Raw genomic sequence first — 15382 nt, 5'->3', positions numbered from 1 at the left:
CCTAACAACATAAAAAATGTTATCAAATCCCAAGTTTTTTTTAATTAACAGCCCCAAATTTAAAATACAATTCATTATTTACCCCCGGATTCAAATTTTAGTTTATTATTTACCCCCAGATCCAATCTTTAGTTTAATTAACACCAGCTATAAACTTTAATTTATTAATAACCACTAGTTTTAAACTTCAGTTTATAATTTAAAATAGACTAAAAATTCAGCTTATACCAGCTTTACTTTTTAAATTTGGTGCCAAATAACAAACTGAAAACTCTTAAACCATTAAAACTAAAAACAAACAAAAAATCCTAAATTTGTTTTACATAAACCAAAATTTAATTTAAAAAAAATTGAATTACTTAACAATAAACAAACTTTTATTTGCAAAAAAAGAAATTTGTTTTAAAAAAACCTTTTCTTTTCTCTTGTTGTGTGGTTGTTAAATAAAAAGGCTCTTTTTACCATTGCACCGTCTGCTTAAATATACAGGTAGGTTTCTAAAGGTTTTTATTCACAAAGTTCAAATTTAAAATACGTATTTGTGTAAGACTTTTAAACATTTGTTACACTAAAATGTGTTTGGCTACGCACCAAACAATAAGAGTTACTAAACTTAAAAGTTTAGGGCTAGGCTGGCGTGGCTAAGACTACTTCTTTTCAATATACAGCCTTTTTTAGAATCAGTCTTACAGGGTCTATCATTTCCACCGCATTGCCTGTTTATACCACTTTTAATTAAAAATTTCATGTTTATAATTTTTAAACTACTTTATTTTGTTTATCAAAAAATATGTAAGATACTAGTTTCAAAAATCAAAGGTGGTTAGGCCTAGGTCACAGAATCTGTTTCTTTAAAAAAATCAATATTATTTAATCATCTTTCTATAAATAAATATATTTTATAGAAATCAATAAAAGTCAGGTGACTTTTTGGTTGCGACTGTACATTTTTAGGTTATGTCTTTTAACAAAACCTAAGTTTACCTTTTGTTATTTATTTATTGATTACACGAATGTATTTAAAAAAAGCAATATACTTCGAGGTTTAAAGCAATTGTTTAAACCTCTAGCTAAACAACACACTAACTACTTTATTTATCGGTATTTAAAATCATTTTACCAAAGAATAAATTGAATACCCAACTACAGTGCAATTTACTAAATTGCAGACCTATTTTCCACTCACATTTACTTGCGTTAAGTCAATGCGCTTTTTATTGGACGTCACAAAACATATAAATAAAAAAGCAGGAGTTAAAAAACACAAAAATATTTTTTCTTTTTTTTTAATAGAACACACAGAAAAATAGTTTACATCAAAATTAAAAAATGCAAATTAGTTTTATTTAGCACTTAAAATGCAAGGTTTATTTTGCAAATAAATTTGCAAAGTTTGAAGTCATGGGAAAACGTGTAATTGCCAGTTTATTGTTCCCTCCTATATACGCCATCTCAAGTTTCATTGGCGACCTTTTGGGTTTCTATTATATCCAAAGAAACCAAAAAAACATTTCCTGGAATTTTTGTTGTTTGGGCAATCAAAAGCGAATTCATTTTTGATTTTTATATTTTTAATATTAGATGTGTGCTTTGCAAAAATATCTTTTTTTTAATCTTTGCAAAATGCAAACCTTAAATTAAGTTGCTGGGTAAAAAAATATTATTTCCTCTGTATTTCAGGAACGTGTGGTTGTTTAAAATTATGAAAACAGCACGAGCATTTAATCTTGTGTTACTACTTGCACTTTGTGCTTTAGTTCATGGGTAAGTTTCTTAATTTTTATTTTTTAATTCTAAACCTAGGCTAAAATTTTAACTTTTTATTTAGGTATCATCATACACTTGTTACACCTAAAGAGTTAAGGGTAGGAACACAAGAGAAGGCGGTGTTAAACCTACACGGTTATGCTGGTACTGCAAAGATTACAGCTTATTTAAGGGTAATTTATTGCCAGTTCTTTTTCATTAGGCCAACACAGCCATAATTTAATTTTTAAGTTTAAAAATATTTTTTAATTTTAAGCTTGTGTCATACTGACCGTTATTTTTTTTTAATATTAAAAAATTGCCCAAAAAAAGTATTTTAGTATTAAACTTAACTCTTTAAATATGGTGTTTCTAAGACAATGCCCCATGGAACTTCATTAATTGACTCGATAAAACTTCCAAATCAAAATGTGGACGAGCCCATAATTTTAAATTTTCAAGTCAATGCTTTAGACTTGATCGAAAAAAGATACAAAAACACATATGTTAGATTGGTTGTTAACGTGGCCGAAAGTTCCAACAACTTTGAGGAAACAGTTGCAATTCTTGTGAATTACACCAACGGCTATTTGTTCGTTTCAACAGATCGACCAGCCTACAGGTAAACCATTAAACTATTACAATTAATTATTTATCTTGTACTTTTCAATTAATGCACTTAGCATAATTACTATAATACCGGCAGCGTGGTGTAGTGGTAAGAACACTTGCTACACCACACATAAGGTCGTGTGCTCAATCCCCTCTGCTCTCATGCTATAGTGTATTACTCTTGAGTAAGGCGCTATAAACTGTAGGAACTCCTGCTGAGTCAGCACTTAATCAGAAGCATAATTAACAAAAATTATATTTTATGTAATATCCCAAACCGCCACAAGCAACTCGAGACTAGGTCGGAGTAACTGATGTTACTCTTTGTTTAGGTCGCGCATTCGACCTTTCCACATTATTTAAAAAATTATTTAAAAAGTCTTCAAAATAAATATTAACAAATTTCATCATTTTAAAAAAAAATGTATTTCAAAAAAGAAATACGTTTTAAAAAAAATTTATTTCAAAAACGACCTTCAAAAATATTAGTTTCAGTGATTAACCCACCTAAAACACCATGACAGTTTCACATGCAATTTTTAAAAATTGGCAAATATATCAGATGACTTTTAATTTTACCATCTGATTTTGTAGACCGGGCGATGTTATAAAAGTTACAGCGGCGTTGATGGGTCAAAATTTGTACTCTGATATTGAACCAAGTGTTAAATTTCTTATTAAAGTAAAAACCCTATACAAAAATATAGCATATTTTGGTTGATTGAAGTGTACTTTACGTTACTTTATTTCTGTAGACTCCGGGTGATCGAATAACGGTTGCAGAGTATTCTCAAAAAATGAAACCAAAAAAATTTATAACTTTTCAACATGAGCTTAGTGAAGCGCCTATGCTTGGCACCTGGCTAGTTGAAGCAAGCGTGGAGGTAATTTAAATGATTTCAACTTATATTTATAGCCTATACAAGCAAACGGTGTTTTTTTTTCAATAACAGAGTCTAGAAATACAAGCTGAATCAGAATTTAAAGTTGACCGTTATGGTAAGAGAAATGGCTATTAATATACAAATAATATAATAACATTGTTATTTCTATTCTAAAAACTTAGTTTTGCCCACATTCGACGTCCAAATTATCATGAACAAGCACTTTATTTTACCAACCGATGAACATGTGAGGGGTCAAATTAAAGCTCGATATAGTTACGGTGAAAAGGTGTATGGCCTTTATTATTTGTACGTCTCGCTTGTGCGATCCGACGGTACAAAAAAAGAAGTATTTAAACAACCTGCAAGCCTAAGTGACAAGGTTTTTTATACGTTTATATATATATATATATAGTCCACTGATTCTGTAAAATAACACCCCTTTTAACATAGTATTTAAAAGTAACTGAAAGACTGTTTTAATTGAAATGGACAGTCTTCTTGTTATTAATTAACCTCTAATTGTTGCTTTAGGCTCGAATTTACAATGGTAATAAAGAGTTTACCATCCCGATGGAAAATATAACAAATGCTTTGGCGGATGGCGAAAATATACAAACACTTGTTAACGAAGAAGCAAGCATCACAATAGAAGTCTCAGTAACAGGTATAAAAGTAGATTAAATAGGGCAATATTCTATAAGGTTTATAGAAAATATGCATTAAAGGCAAAGTAGAATGAGTAGGAATGTACCTTTTTTTGTATATAAATTAGTTTCCGATGTGGGAAGGTCGAATGTGCAACGTAAACACAACATCAGTTACATTGACCCAGTCTCGAGTTGCCTGTAGCAGTTCGGGATATATAAACTATAATTGCCCGATAATTATGTTGCTGAATAAGTGCTGATTCAGCGGGAGTTTATACCGTTTATGGCACCTTACTTAAGGGTGCTATAGCACAAGCAGTGGGGATTGAACCCACGACCTCATGTGGTGGAGCAAGTGTTCTTACCACTACACCACGCTGTCGGGGAATTGTTTCCGCATACCATTTGTCACTTTTCACTGTTTTTTTGCAATCCAATTATATTGGTTTCGGAAATTTTTAAACAAAATATTAAATTAAAGGGAGCTCTGAATCTGTTTTTGAAATTGACGTGGTTGAAGGAATTCGTTTCACCCACTCACCGTTCACAATTTCGACAAGCAGGTCATCAAAATTTTTCATATCGGGCATTATATACGAAATAAAGGTATGTCTATATTATTGCCTTCTTGTATATATATGGTCTACTGATTCTGTAAATTTATGCATTGTAGTGTAATGTTATAGCTATGCCATAACTAACACGTAGTTGACTACTTTGGGGAAAGCCCCTAAACCGTTAAGTAACCACGTGTGATTTGAAGAGTAGCATATATCTTTATCTCGATGTGGAAAGGTGGACTTTACCACCTAAACTTACAGTAGCCCGTAACCCCTACCCAGTTTGGAATATTTTTAAGCTGCTGATTGAGTGCTAACTCAACAGGAGTTCTTACGGTTTATAGTGCCTTACTCAAGGGCGCTACAGTCTGACAGTATGAGAGCACGACCTCATGTAGTAAGGCAAGTGTTCTAACCAATACACCACTCTGCCTGACTGCCGGTATTTAAGTTAAAGGTGTTATTGATCTATAACAGAGTTATGAGGCTTTGTTGTGAAATAGAGTAAATTTTTTTGATATTTTTATTATAACTCATTCAGTCATTTCCAATATAACTAAATTGATGTATTTGCAGGCCGATGTTTTGGATAGTGTTACTGGAAATCCAGTACCCAATGTACCAGTTCTTATTACAATTCCAGGTAAGATTGTTAGCAAGCTTGTAAAGCAAGTTTTTTTGTTTTAAAATCTGATTCATTTATAAAATATTTTAGCCCTATTTAATTTACTAGTATAAAAAATTATAATGTCATATTTGCAGCATGTTTGTATGTATATTAAAGCAAGTTAAACTATTACTTTCTGTAATTTAAAGAATTTTTATAAAAACAAAGATAAATACACAAGCATAAAAATATAAATGCATTGTTTGATATTCTGCAACTTTTGATCAGTAACTTTAAAACTTTTAATTTAAGGTGAAGATGCTGTTAATATGGAATCGAATGACAGAGGTGAACTATATCATGAAACGAGTGTTCCTAATAATAACGAAATAACAATTACAGTAAATATAATAGTTTTTTTTAAATTATATGTCGTCAAACGATGAGTTCTTTTACTTGTAAAAGTCTTACTACATAATTTTTATTTTTTTAATTTCATGCAATTATCTTAAATTCAGATAAAAACAAGAGCAAATGGTTTAGCAGATGCTGATCAGTTAACAAAGAGGTTGGTTATTCGAAGAAATGAGGCTCCCCAATTTCTAGCTATTTCAACACGAAAACAGTATGTTAATAGCCTATTATTTTCCATCTTTTTTATTGATTTGCGTAACTATATAATATATATATATACAAGGTAAACAACTAAATATGAAGAAGGCTAGTGTAAGGTTTCAAACTAATTCGCAGACACAGTGTTAAAAGTAAAAACTATACTGGCAGCATGGTGTAGTGGTTAGAACATTTGGCTTCACTACATGACAGCCTGGGTTTGATCCCCACTGCTTTTATGCTTTAACCAAAGGCAACTTGAGACTAGGTTGGGTCTTACTTTACGTTTAGGTCGTGAAATTAACCCTCTTATATCAAGGATAAATAAATATAAGAAAAAACTTTACTAGCAACCGATAAAGTAAAGGGGCCTTGCCTGTTATTCACTTACCTATTAAAGGTATATACTTGATTTTGTTTTGCAGTCATACTGGTGTGGGTGAAAACCTCCCTGTTCGGTTTAGGTTTCAAGGAGCAATACCATTAAATATTCGATGTTATGTAAGCTCTAATGATCCTAATAAAATTATAATTTTAAGTTTAAACTATGTGATTTTATAAATTTTTGTATGAATTAACTCGGACTTCGTACAGCAACTTTATCATATAAAAAAAATGCATTTTGCCGATTCTAAAAAAATTGTGTTTTGTAACAGGTTGTATCAAGAGGACAAATAGTTTTTGTAAAAGGAATTAACATAGGGGCTAATCACCAGGGCGATGTTTCATATTCTATGCCAGTCACTCAGGCCATGGTTCCATCTGCAAGATTAGTTGCATATTACTTCTCTGGTGCAGATTTAATATCAAATTCATTGTGGTTTGATGTTGAAAATAAATGTGATGGAAAGGTGAAAATTAGATTCAAAAGTTTTTTAACAGTTTGGGGTTAATGTTGTATTGAATCATATTTATATTTTGTATATTTATTAACAAATAGTTTATAAGAAAGCTTCATTAAAAATATTATATTATCTTTAATTTAAAATAAAAAAAATTATTTTAAAATTACTTTCGTAACAACTAGTTAGATAAATATACCAATCATTACTATATAAAGTTTGGCATTTGTATTCCTACTGCTGTTTTGTTATAAAGCAAAAATGTATTTCTGTTTAATTTTTTGTTTAGGAGTTAACCATAACTTTAGAAGATACAGTTCAACCAGAAACTCGTGTGAGTACATTCATAAAAGGTCAGTAATATATCTTTGATTTTATTTAAGTTTCAAAAATGTCTGTTTAGCAAATGGAAATCGAAAAGTTGTTGTAATAATTTTTATTTTTAAATATGCTATAAATAAAAATTACATAACATAAAACTTTAATCAAACTTTTCAAACAAACTTTTAAAGGCAATCCTAATTCTATTGTGCACCTGTCAGCTGTTGATCGGGCAGCTTACTTTGTTTTTAATGAGAGTCGCCTAACACAGGACACACTGTGGGAAAAGATGAACGCTTATGACACTGCTTGCTCACTAGAAGGAGGGGATAATAGCAGAAACGTGTTCGAGGTCCAAAGTTTATAATTTGTTTAATTGTTAAAATCTTAAATAATTATAGAAAAGGTTAAAAATTTCAAAATATTTTAGGAGGCTGGGTTATTGATAGTTGGTTCAGGCCCAAGTTTAAGCCCAGACAAGAAATATGAAAGACCACTTTGTCGAATACCAAGAAGAAAAAAAAGAAGCCCCCAGCAATATGTTGATATTGGTAGGGCAGAAATGCATATTTACAATCACTAAGTTAAAAGTCCTTCAATGGCCGTAAAAATTATTTTGTTTTTATAAAAATATTGAAAGAACCCATTTTTTTCTTTATATTCTTGTGTTATGCTAAAAAATATATAAAATTTGTGTAGTTTTATGTTTTTTATTTACTTGTGTTGTTAAAATTTTTGCTGTAGAAACAGTCCTTTCTAGCACTGGCCAAAATTGTTTCAAAGATGGCCAAATTTCACACTTAGGCAGTGAAAGTTGTGAAGATCGTAAAAGACGTGTTTTGAAAACGGAATCAGTTGCTTGTGCTAATGCATTTGAAAGGGGGTGTATTGAGCAAAAAGCCCTGGAAAAGTAGGATTTGTTGTTAAAAAATTATTATCAGTGTTTTAAAAAAAGTTTATATTTAATAGATATTGTTTTTTTACTCAACTGCAATCGTCAATATCAAAAATCAATAATTTAAATAATAAAATTGTTCAAAGCCTTCACAATAAAAATTAACACCTAATATTTTTTGGTTTTCGATTTTGATCAAAAAACGTTTTTGATAAAACTACTTTTTATTTAATTTTTTAGAAAGTTGGGTAAACAAGTGGCAAGAAGCAACAATAATGTTAATAGAAACAGAGTGGAAGCTGGTCAGAAAACTCGTACCAATTTCAGGGAAAACTGGATTAACACTCAAGTCACTTTAAAGTAAAAAACTTTATATTTTTTATTTACATTAAGTAAGCTCCTGCTTTATAGCTACATTTTATGCATTGAGTCCATTACTATTTTTTGTTTATCTGTATTCTCGATGTGAAAGAAAGAATTCACATGTTAAATGCAGGGTAACATTTGTGACCTCTGGCAGTTTTTGGATCTTCTTGAATTTAACCTATTGTTAAATAATTATCTTTTTTATTGTTTTGTATGGTCCAGCAGCATAAGCTGGCACTGTTTATGGCCCTTATGCAAGCTGTGGCTATTGAATCAATGACCTTATGCTGTGAATTCGAGTGTTCCAATAACTAAATTGTGTCATCTGTAGAACCCTTTTTACAATCAACTGGCATCAAAAGTTTGTTAATGCTCCAGAAATGCTATTTTTTGGCATACATACAGTTTAATAGGCTTAGTTAAGTAAGAAGTTTTACTTAAATAAAGTTTGTATCAAAAGTAATTTTTGCTTTTTAACAGTAATGATGGCGGATTTACTTTTCCACAAGTTTCACCTGGAAGTATTTCCACATTTGACTTCACTGCTTTTAGTATGACAGCAAATAAAGGTATTTTTATATTTTTTAAAAATCTTTTTGCACTCTTGACTTTACCCTTTTACACACTACAATACAATAATTATGAAAATACAGTTTACATTTTTTCGCCAGCCATAATTAAAATAAGTGTTAAAATTTAGTTTTTGTAAGTTTAATATGATAAAGTCAACAACTTCATTGGAGTGGGCTTTTTATAACTTGATTAGTAATTTTTAATTTTACCTATTAAGTTAATTTTTACAGAAACTGTGTGACTTAAATTTATTCAATTTTTTTTTAGAATTCTGCATAGCTGGACCAGCTTCTATAAAAATTTTTAAGGACATTTTTATACAACTTTTTCTTCCCTATTCTATAAAACTTCGAGAAAAGGCAGCCATAAGATATGCCATTTTTAATTATGGACGGTATGACGTAGACGTAGGTTAATTGTTATTTTTTATGCTTTAATTTATTTTTCTACTAAAATAAAAAGTCGTGTAGGCTTATTATGTTTATGTCCTTTTTAATTTATTGTTTTTATTGAATATAAAATTGAATCAATTTTATTTGCAGGGTACTGTAAGTATTAGTGTTGATGACGCTCTCTGTTATAATGAAGGTAATTTATGTTTTATATTTAGTTGTCGTAAAAATTTGTATCAAATAACTTATCATTAATATATAATATTATAAGCTTTAATTTTTTTATGTTTCTTTTTTTATAAAGTTGAGGAAGAGTTTACAATATCTCCAGGGGAATCAATATCTTCTCATCTCACCGTACTACCAGTAAAAATTCCAGTTAACAAAAAAGGCGCTCGTATTACAATTACTTACGGAAATATGGATTCTCTTGAGAAATATTTACTAATTGAGGTAAAATATAATTAAATTTTAAAATTTACAAGTTATGTACATCGGTTTTTAACAATTTTTATTCTTTTAAATTTAGCCACAAGGACGTGTTTTGACTTCTTCGCAAACATTTGATCTTGTATCCCCCCAGCAGATTCCAATTAATTTTGATATTTCTAAATCATTTTTACCGGGTAGTCGAAAGTGTACTCTTCATACATATGGTAAAAATGCCTTTGCATAACTTAAAAATATTCAAATCATGTTGTTTTATTAGTAAAAAACACTTAAAATTAATATAATTGTTATGAAATAATTAAACTCTTGCAATGACTCAAATTTTAAAAAAAGTTTATAGTCCTATAATAATTTGGTATTTTTGGTATAGTTACTTCTATGGGACCCGTTTTAAATGTATCACCTGAAGATGGGACTTACACTAATCTTCAGGGATTAATACAACAACCGGCTGGGTGTGGAGAACAAATCATGCTTCGTGTTGCTCCTGGCATTTATGTTCATAAGTATTATATAGCAATAGATGATGTTACCCCAGCAAAAACACAGACCATTAAACAAATTGCTCAAAAAGGTATTGTTGCTGAGCATATTTAGTTAGCATAACCTTTAGACTGTTGTTAATAGAGTCTTTTATGCTTTTCGTTGATATAATTTTGATTTAGTCGTAAATTTATTTTAGCTCTTGGTGATGAGTTAGCCCTAATACCTCAAAACATTCCAGCCCATCTTAAAGTATTTACTGTTTGGCCTACTCTTCCTCCAAGCACATGGTAAGTGAAAATTTAAATTTATGCAAGATTGCAATTTTGTTTATTAGATCCTAATTTTTAAAAAAAATACCATAAATCACATAAAAAGCCTAAACAAAACTAAATAGTAAATCATTTTCACTAAAACTGTACACCTTTCAAATAACGTTTTTAAATACAGAGAAAAAAAGATAACACAGGAAAAAAATATTAACCTATTTTTTACAGTATCCACTAACAAACTATTAATTTATCACATTACCTGTTGTTTTAGTAAAGCATTTGTTTTTATGTGTTGTAGGTTAAATGCATATATTGATAAGGTTTTTATTCAAGCAAAACAATATGTGCCAACATTGAACATGGAAACAGTTTGTTTGTCTTTAAAATGGCTTATAAGCCTACAAAGAAATGATGGACACTATGCCGAAAATTACCGAGTCCACCAACAATATATGGATGTAATGTTTAACTAAAAAATTATACCCATTTTATTTTTACACATTGTTGTTATGTTTTTCAATTGTTAACTAAAACATTAGAGGCATCATGTGGGCAAACATTTGGTGATATTAGGTCAAGTTTTCTCTTAGTTTTCCCCCATTTTTATATTTAAAATTGTGGTGTCTAAAACGCCTTATTTTTTGCCACAAGCCCAAATGGCCCAATATTATAACTGCAATCATTAAAATATTTTTAAAGTGGTTTATCTAGTTATCACCTTATTTTTAGGGTCTGCTAGAGGGTGATGTTGCTCTAACAGCTTATGTAGCTATAACTCTTGGTGAAGCAATTGACAATAGAGTTTGTTCTACTATATCAAGTTTAATTGGGGTGTCGTTAAAAAAGGCTTTAGTTTACTTAAACAGCAAAAAGAACAATATCCAAAATAATGCTTATGTTTTGGCTTTGTCAACCTACAGTTCTGCATTGGCTGGAAATCTTGATCTTGCAAGATCTTTTAACAATCAGTATGCTTGTTTTTATTTTTACATTTTGATTTTTTTTAATAGTGCTTATAATGGTGTTGAACAAGTTTTCAATTTATTTGTATACTTCAAGTGGTAATATTTAGTGTTTTGTCTATTTCGTAAAATATTTTTAGATAAACACTAAATTAAATCATTCAGTTTGGTACATGTTTATTAGTTTGCTGTTTTAGTATAAATTATTTTATGTTAAAGTAAAAACAAAATTGTTTTGCAGATTGCTTGCACTTCAAATAGTATCCGGCGACAAAATTCACTGGCAGAATATTGCTGGAAATGCAGCTAATATAGAAACAACAGCTTATGGATTATTGGCACAAATAAGTTTCTCACGACTGGAAAGTAGGTTTATTTACATATCAAAAAACAAAAGTACAATTGTTTATTGTTTATTGTTTATTTGGGAGAAAAAATTAAATATTTGTTGTAATAAAAGATTATCAAGATGAAGCTGCCAGGCAAGTTGTTTTGGTTAGAGCTAAGAAAATAGCAAAATGGTTAATTTCAATGCGAACTGGATTTGGTGGTGGGCAATCGACACAAGATACTGTCGTTGCTTTGCAAGCAATGGCTGAATACAGAATTTGGGTGATTGAGATGGTAAGTAGGCATATGATTACATTAAAACTAAGTAATTAGTTGCCAAGGTAATGATTCCCCTTAACTTTAATGTTTAAAACTGTTATTAAAAATGGTAATTTAAGTATGCCCACACAAAAAAGTTTAAATTTTATGCATAGGGCCAAGCACCACCTCCCACAGACATACTGGTACATTTTTATTCTGAGCCTGTAAACTCTTTGTGGCATAATAACCCAATATCTATCCACGTGTCACCTGACACTCCATTCGCAAACTTGTCTGTTACTGTACCACCAAGCATTATCGGAGTGCCTGTTCAGGCAATTGTAACAGGTACATAGATTAAACAATTTTTTTTATTTAACTTTTTGTCAATAACTGTTCTCTGTAAAACTGTATTTTACAATCTTTGGTTTTTTTTTAACCATTTAAGATATATTCAACATTGTAATAGTACTTTGATGTCAATCATTTGAAAACTTGAATTATATAAACCGGCAGCGTGGTGTAGTGGTAAGAACACTTGCTACACCACACATGAGGTCGTGGGTTCAATCCCCACTGATCTCTTGCTGTAGCGCCCTTGAGTAAGGTGCTATAAACTGTATAAACTCCTGCTGAGTCAGCACTTAATCAGCAGCGTAATTTTCCAGGCAAATATATTCCATATTATCCCAAACTGCCACAGGCAACTCGAGACTGGGTTGGAGTAACTGATGTTACCTTAAGTTTAAGTCGCGCATTCGACTTTTCCACATCGAAGATAAAGATATATACAAAAAAAAATAATGTAAAAGAGATTTTAATGAATTTTTTGTGATTTTATGTCTTTGTTTGCATATCTAGGTCAAGGTGAAGGTTCTATGTCTTATATTTGTAACTGGAGAGAACAAGTTGATCCAGAAAACTGCTTGTTTAATATTGAAAAAGCTTTTACTCCAGTGGAACAAGATGAAAATTTATTTCTTATGACGGTATTTGCTTTTTACCAGTATAATGTATTAAGTACTATTTATGATATGCTGTTATAATGGCTTAAAACAAATTAATATATAAACTTATTTAGGTAAATGTATCTAAACCTTCCTTGCCAGAAATTGGAATGTCTATTATAGAGATCGGATTACTATCTGGATTTACTGTCGATGTCCCAAGCGTTGAAAAATTAGAAGAACCTGTTGACAGAATTGGTAAAAACATATTGTCTTATTTTATCATAAGACAATATTTAATTTGTTTTTTATTTTTATGTATAAAAAACTTTGTAAAAAAAATTGGAAAAGGTATTTTGGGTTAATTACATACATAATTGCTGCCAAATTTAATTTTTAAGTAAAGTAATAAATATGAATAATTTTTTAGTGGATCGGTATGAGTTAACTAAGAATACCATAATTTTTTACCTTAATTCAATTGGCCAACGACCGGTTGAAGTAAACTTTTTTGTAATGCAATCTTCGGAAGTGACCAATTCCCAGTCTGCCGCAATTACAGTATATGATTACTATGAGCCGGATGTAAGTTATTCTTTTCTTAAAAAAAGCCTTACTTGATTATTTACCCATATTTTTTGTACTTTTAATGTAATTCCTTTTTTTGTGATGCTGAAACAGTTTTTTTATTCTGCATCAGGTAACCTGTAGTAAGTTTTACTCGAAAACAGTAAATCCTAAATTGCAAGAAATATGCAATGCTGCACAAATGGCGAAGCACAAGTATGTAAGTGTGCAGAAAGGGGGTGTTTAAAATGCAGGTGAGTTTACCTTAAGCAATGTTCATTTATTTAATTGTTGTCCTAACTCACTACTAAATATATAAAGTTATTGAGTTGCAATTTTTAGAACTCGTCAACAAGTTTTAACGAACACAAAAAAAGTCTCACCGCCTAGAGTCAGAGGGTAAAAGTTTTTATAAATTTCATTTTTTACCTTAAATTAGTTTTTTTACATCCTAACTTTTTAAGTTTCTGCGTGTATTAAATTTAGAAACTTAAACGAAGTTGTTAAATGTGAAGGACGTGTTGCAGAATGTTTTTCTTCCTACACGGAGGCATGTAATAGGTTTGTTAAGTTATCATTTTAAGGTTAATACATTGGTTAAAGATTAGACTTAAAGCGATTTGTACATATTATCTTAAACATTGGCAATAAATTTTAAACTTAATAGCTCACTTTTTTAACAAATACAAGTGCAAACTATTTTGTTTAGATATTACTTGTATTATGTTAAAGTCTTGACAGTGGACAAAACTTCAGACCCAGGATATGTAATCTTCACAGCAAAGATTTTGGAAAAACCCAGGCCAAAAAATAGTAACTAATTGGCTTAATAATTCATTTTTATTTAACACCCTTTATAAGTAACTTACCTTTATAGTGATAATCTGGTTTAGTTGATATTCTGTTAAAATCAAAATAATAATCTAGATGTTATTGCAAATTTCGTCATCATTTGTGGTGTGAATCCTTATATATTTTAAGTTCAACTTTGTTTTGCAAAACCCCTGCTTTATTAAGGTATTCATGCAGTGAATAAAAGCGATATTCTTACTTTTAAATTGACCAAAGAATGTTTCGACTCTTGTAAGGATGAAGCAATGAGGGCCAATGCTCCAAATCCTGTAAGAATTTTTAAAAATTTTAAAAATGGATCAAAATTTAAATGAATTTATTTTTCTTTAAGAACTCTGAGTATATACAAGTGGCAAGACAGCTAGCAATATATGGAGATGAACCCATTGTAGAAACTATTGATGGTGAACAAAAGTAAAAAGATTTAACAATTTACATTTGTTTTTATTGCATTTTAATTATTAAGAAGTGTAAGGTTCCCTCAGTCGATTCTTTATTTTTTTTAAACTCATTGCCCATGCTGTTTTTTAGAAAACTATTATCTACTTATTACTGTATGTTAGCTTTTTTGGTAAAAAAAGTTTTGTTATGTTTAACACTTTGGGATGAAAATAGCAATTTAATAATTTTGTTATCAGTGGTATATTGAGTAATACTGTATTGTTTTTTAGATTTATCTACTATTTAAATTCGGATGCTGTGGTTGAAATGCGCATTGCAAAGAAAAAATGCAACAAACGACCAATAAAACAGTCTATTAAAAATGACAGGTGTTCTAATAGCAAAAAGAAATGCGACATCAAAAAAATTTGTACATACTTTGCCAACCTTCGTATTAAAGTAGGTCAAGGTTGTGACATGTAAACAAATATTGTAAAATCTTCAAAATTGTAAAATGCTCCCATGTCTTAAAAATTTTTTGGCATTTAAAAAAATGTCTTAAATCAAAAATAAATACTTACCTTTTCATTTATCATTTGCCAATGTTAGAGTAAAATTTTAGATATGTTATGCTTTTAAAACTTGATATTTTTTTATGTTATCATATTTTTTCTCATATTGAAGTTTTAAAATTTTAGTTGTTTGAGTAAATAAATTGGCATATATTTTCAAAATTTGTTGTGTTTTTTTTATATTTTGAATATCGGTAAAATATGGTCTTAAACTGACATTTTACGCGGCAATTTCGTCACCGACC

The 15382-nt window shown here is 29.9% G+C and overlaps 2 protein-coding genes across 2 annotated transcripts; both read left to right on the top strand.

Annotated features, from left to right (window-relative positions):
• The first annotated feature begins 1702 nt into the window (after nt 1-1702).
• Nucleotides 1703-2372, top strand: LOC145750715 (complement C5-like). Its single transcript, XM_082566801.1, has 3 exons — nt 1703-1764; nt 1829-1940; nt 2124-2372. The coding sequence occupies exons 1-3, from the start codon at nt 1703-1705 to the stop codon at nt 2370-2372; spliced, it is 423 nt and encodes a 140-aa protein (XP_082422927.1).
• LOC145750149 (ophiophagus venom factor-like) lies at nt 1837-14559 on the top strand. Its single transcript, XM_082566108.1, has 37 exons — nt 1837-1940; nt 2124-2368; nt 3114-3242; nt 3312-3357; nt 3425-3624; nt 3777-3909; nt 4374-4498; nt 5029-5095; nt 5372-5460; nt 5578-5684; nt 6097-6172; nt 6328-6522; nt 6803-6866; nt 7026-7186; nt 7265-7385; nt 7579-7744; nt 7970-8089; nt 8576-8664; nt 8936-9075; nt 9211-9256; nt 9365-9513; nt 9590-9716; nt 9881-10084; nt 10193-10283; nt 10564-10723; nt 10995-11233; nt 11469-11593; nt 11688-11851; nt 11992-12166; nt 12680-12807; nt 12900-13023; nt 13196-13350; nt 13466-13586; nt 13675-13731; nt 13819-13893; nt 14042-14453; nt 14516-14559. The coding sequence occupies exons 3-33, from the start codon at nt 3156-3158 to the stop codon at nt 13577-13579; spliced, it is 3987 nt and encodes a 1328-aa protein (XP_082422234.1). The 5' UTR covers nt 1837-1940; nt 2124-2368; nt 3114-3155; the 3' UTR covers nt 13580-13586; nt 13675-13731; nt 13819-13893; nt 14042-14453; nt 14516-14559.
• The last annotated feature ends 823 nt before the right edge of the window (nt 14560-15382 follow it).

This window comes from Corella eumyota, chromosome 4, assembly GCF_963082875.1.
Source record: "Corella eumyota chromosome 4, kaCorEumy4.1, whole genome shotgun sequence".
Classification (NCBI taxonomy): domain Eukaryota; kingdom Metazoa; phylum Chordata; class Ascidiacea; order Phlebobranchia; family Corellidae; genus Corella; species Corella eumyota.
This window is presented reverse-complemented; position numbering and strand designations above follow the sequence as displayed.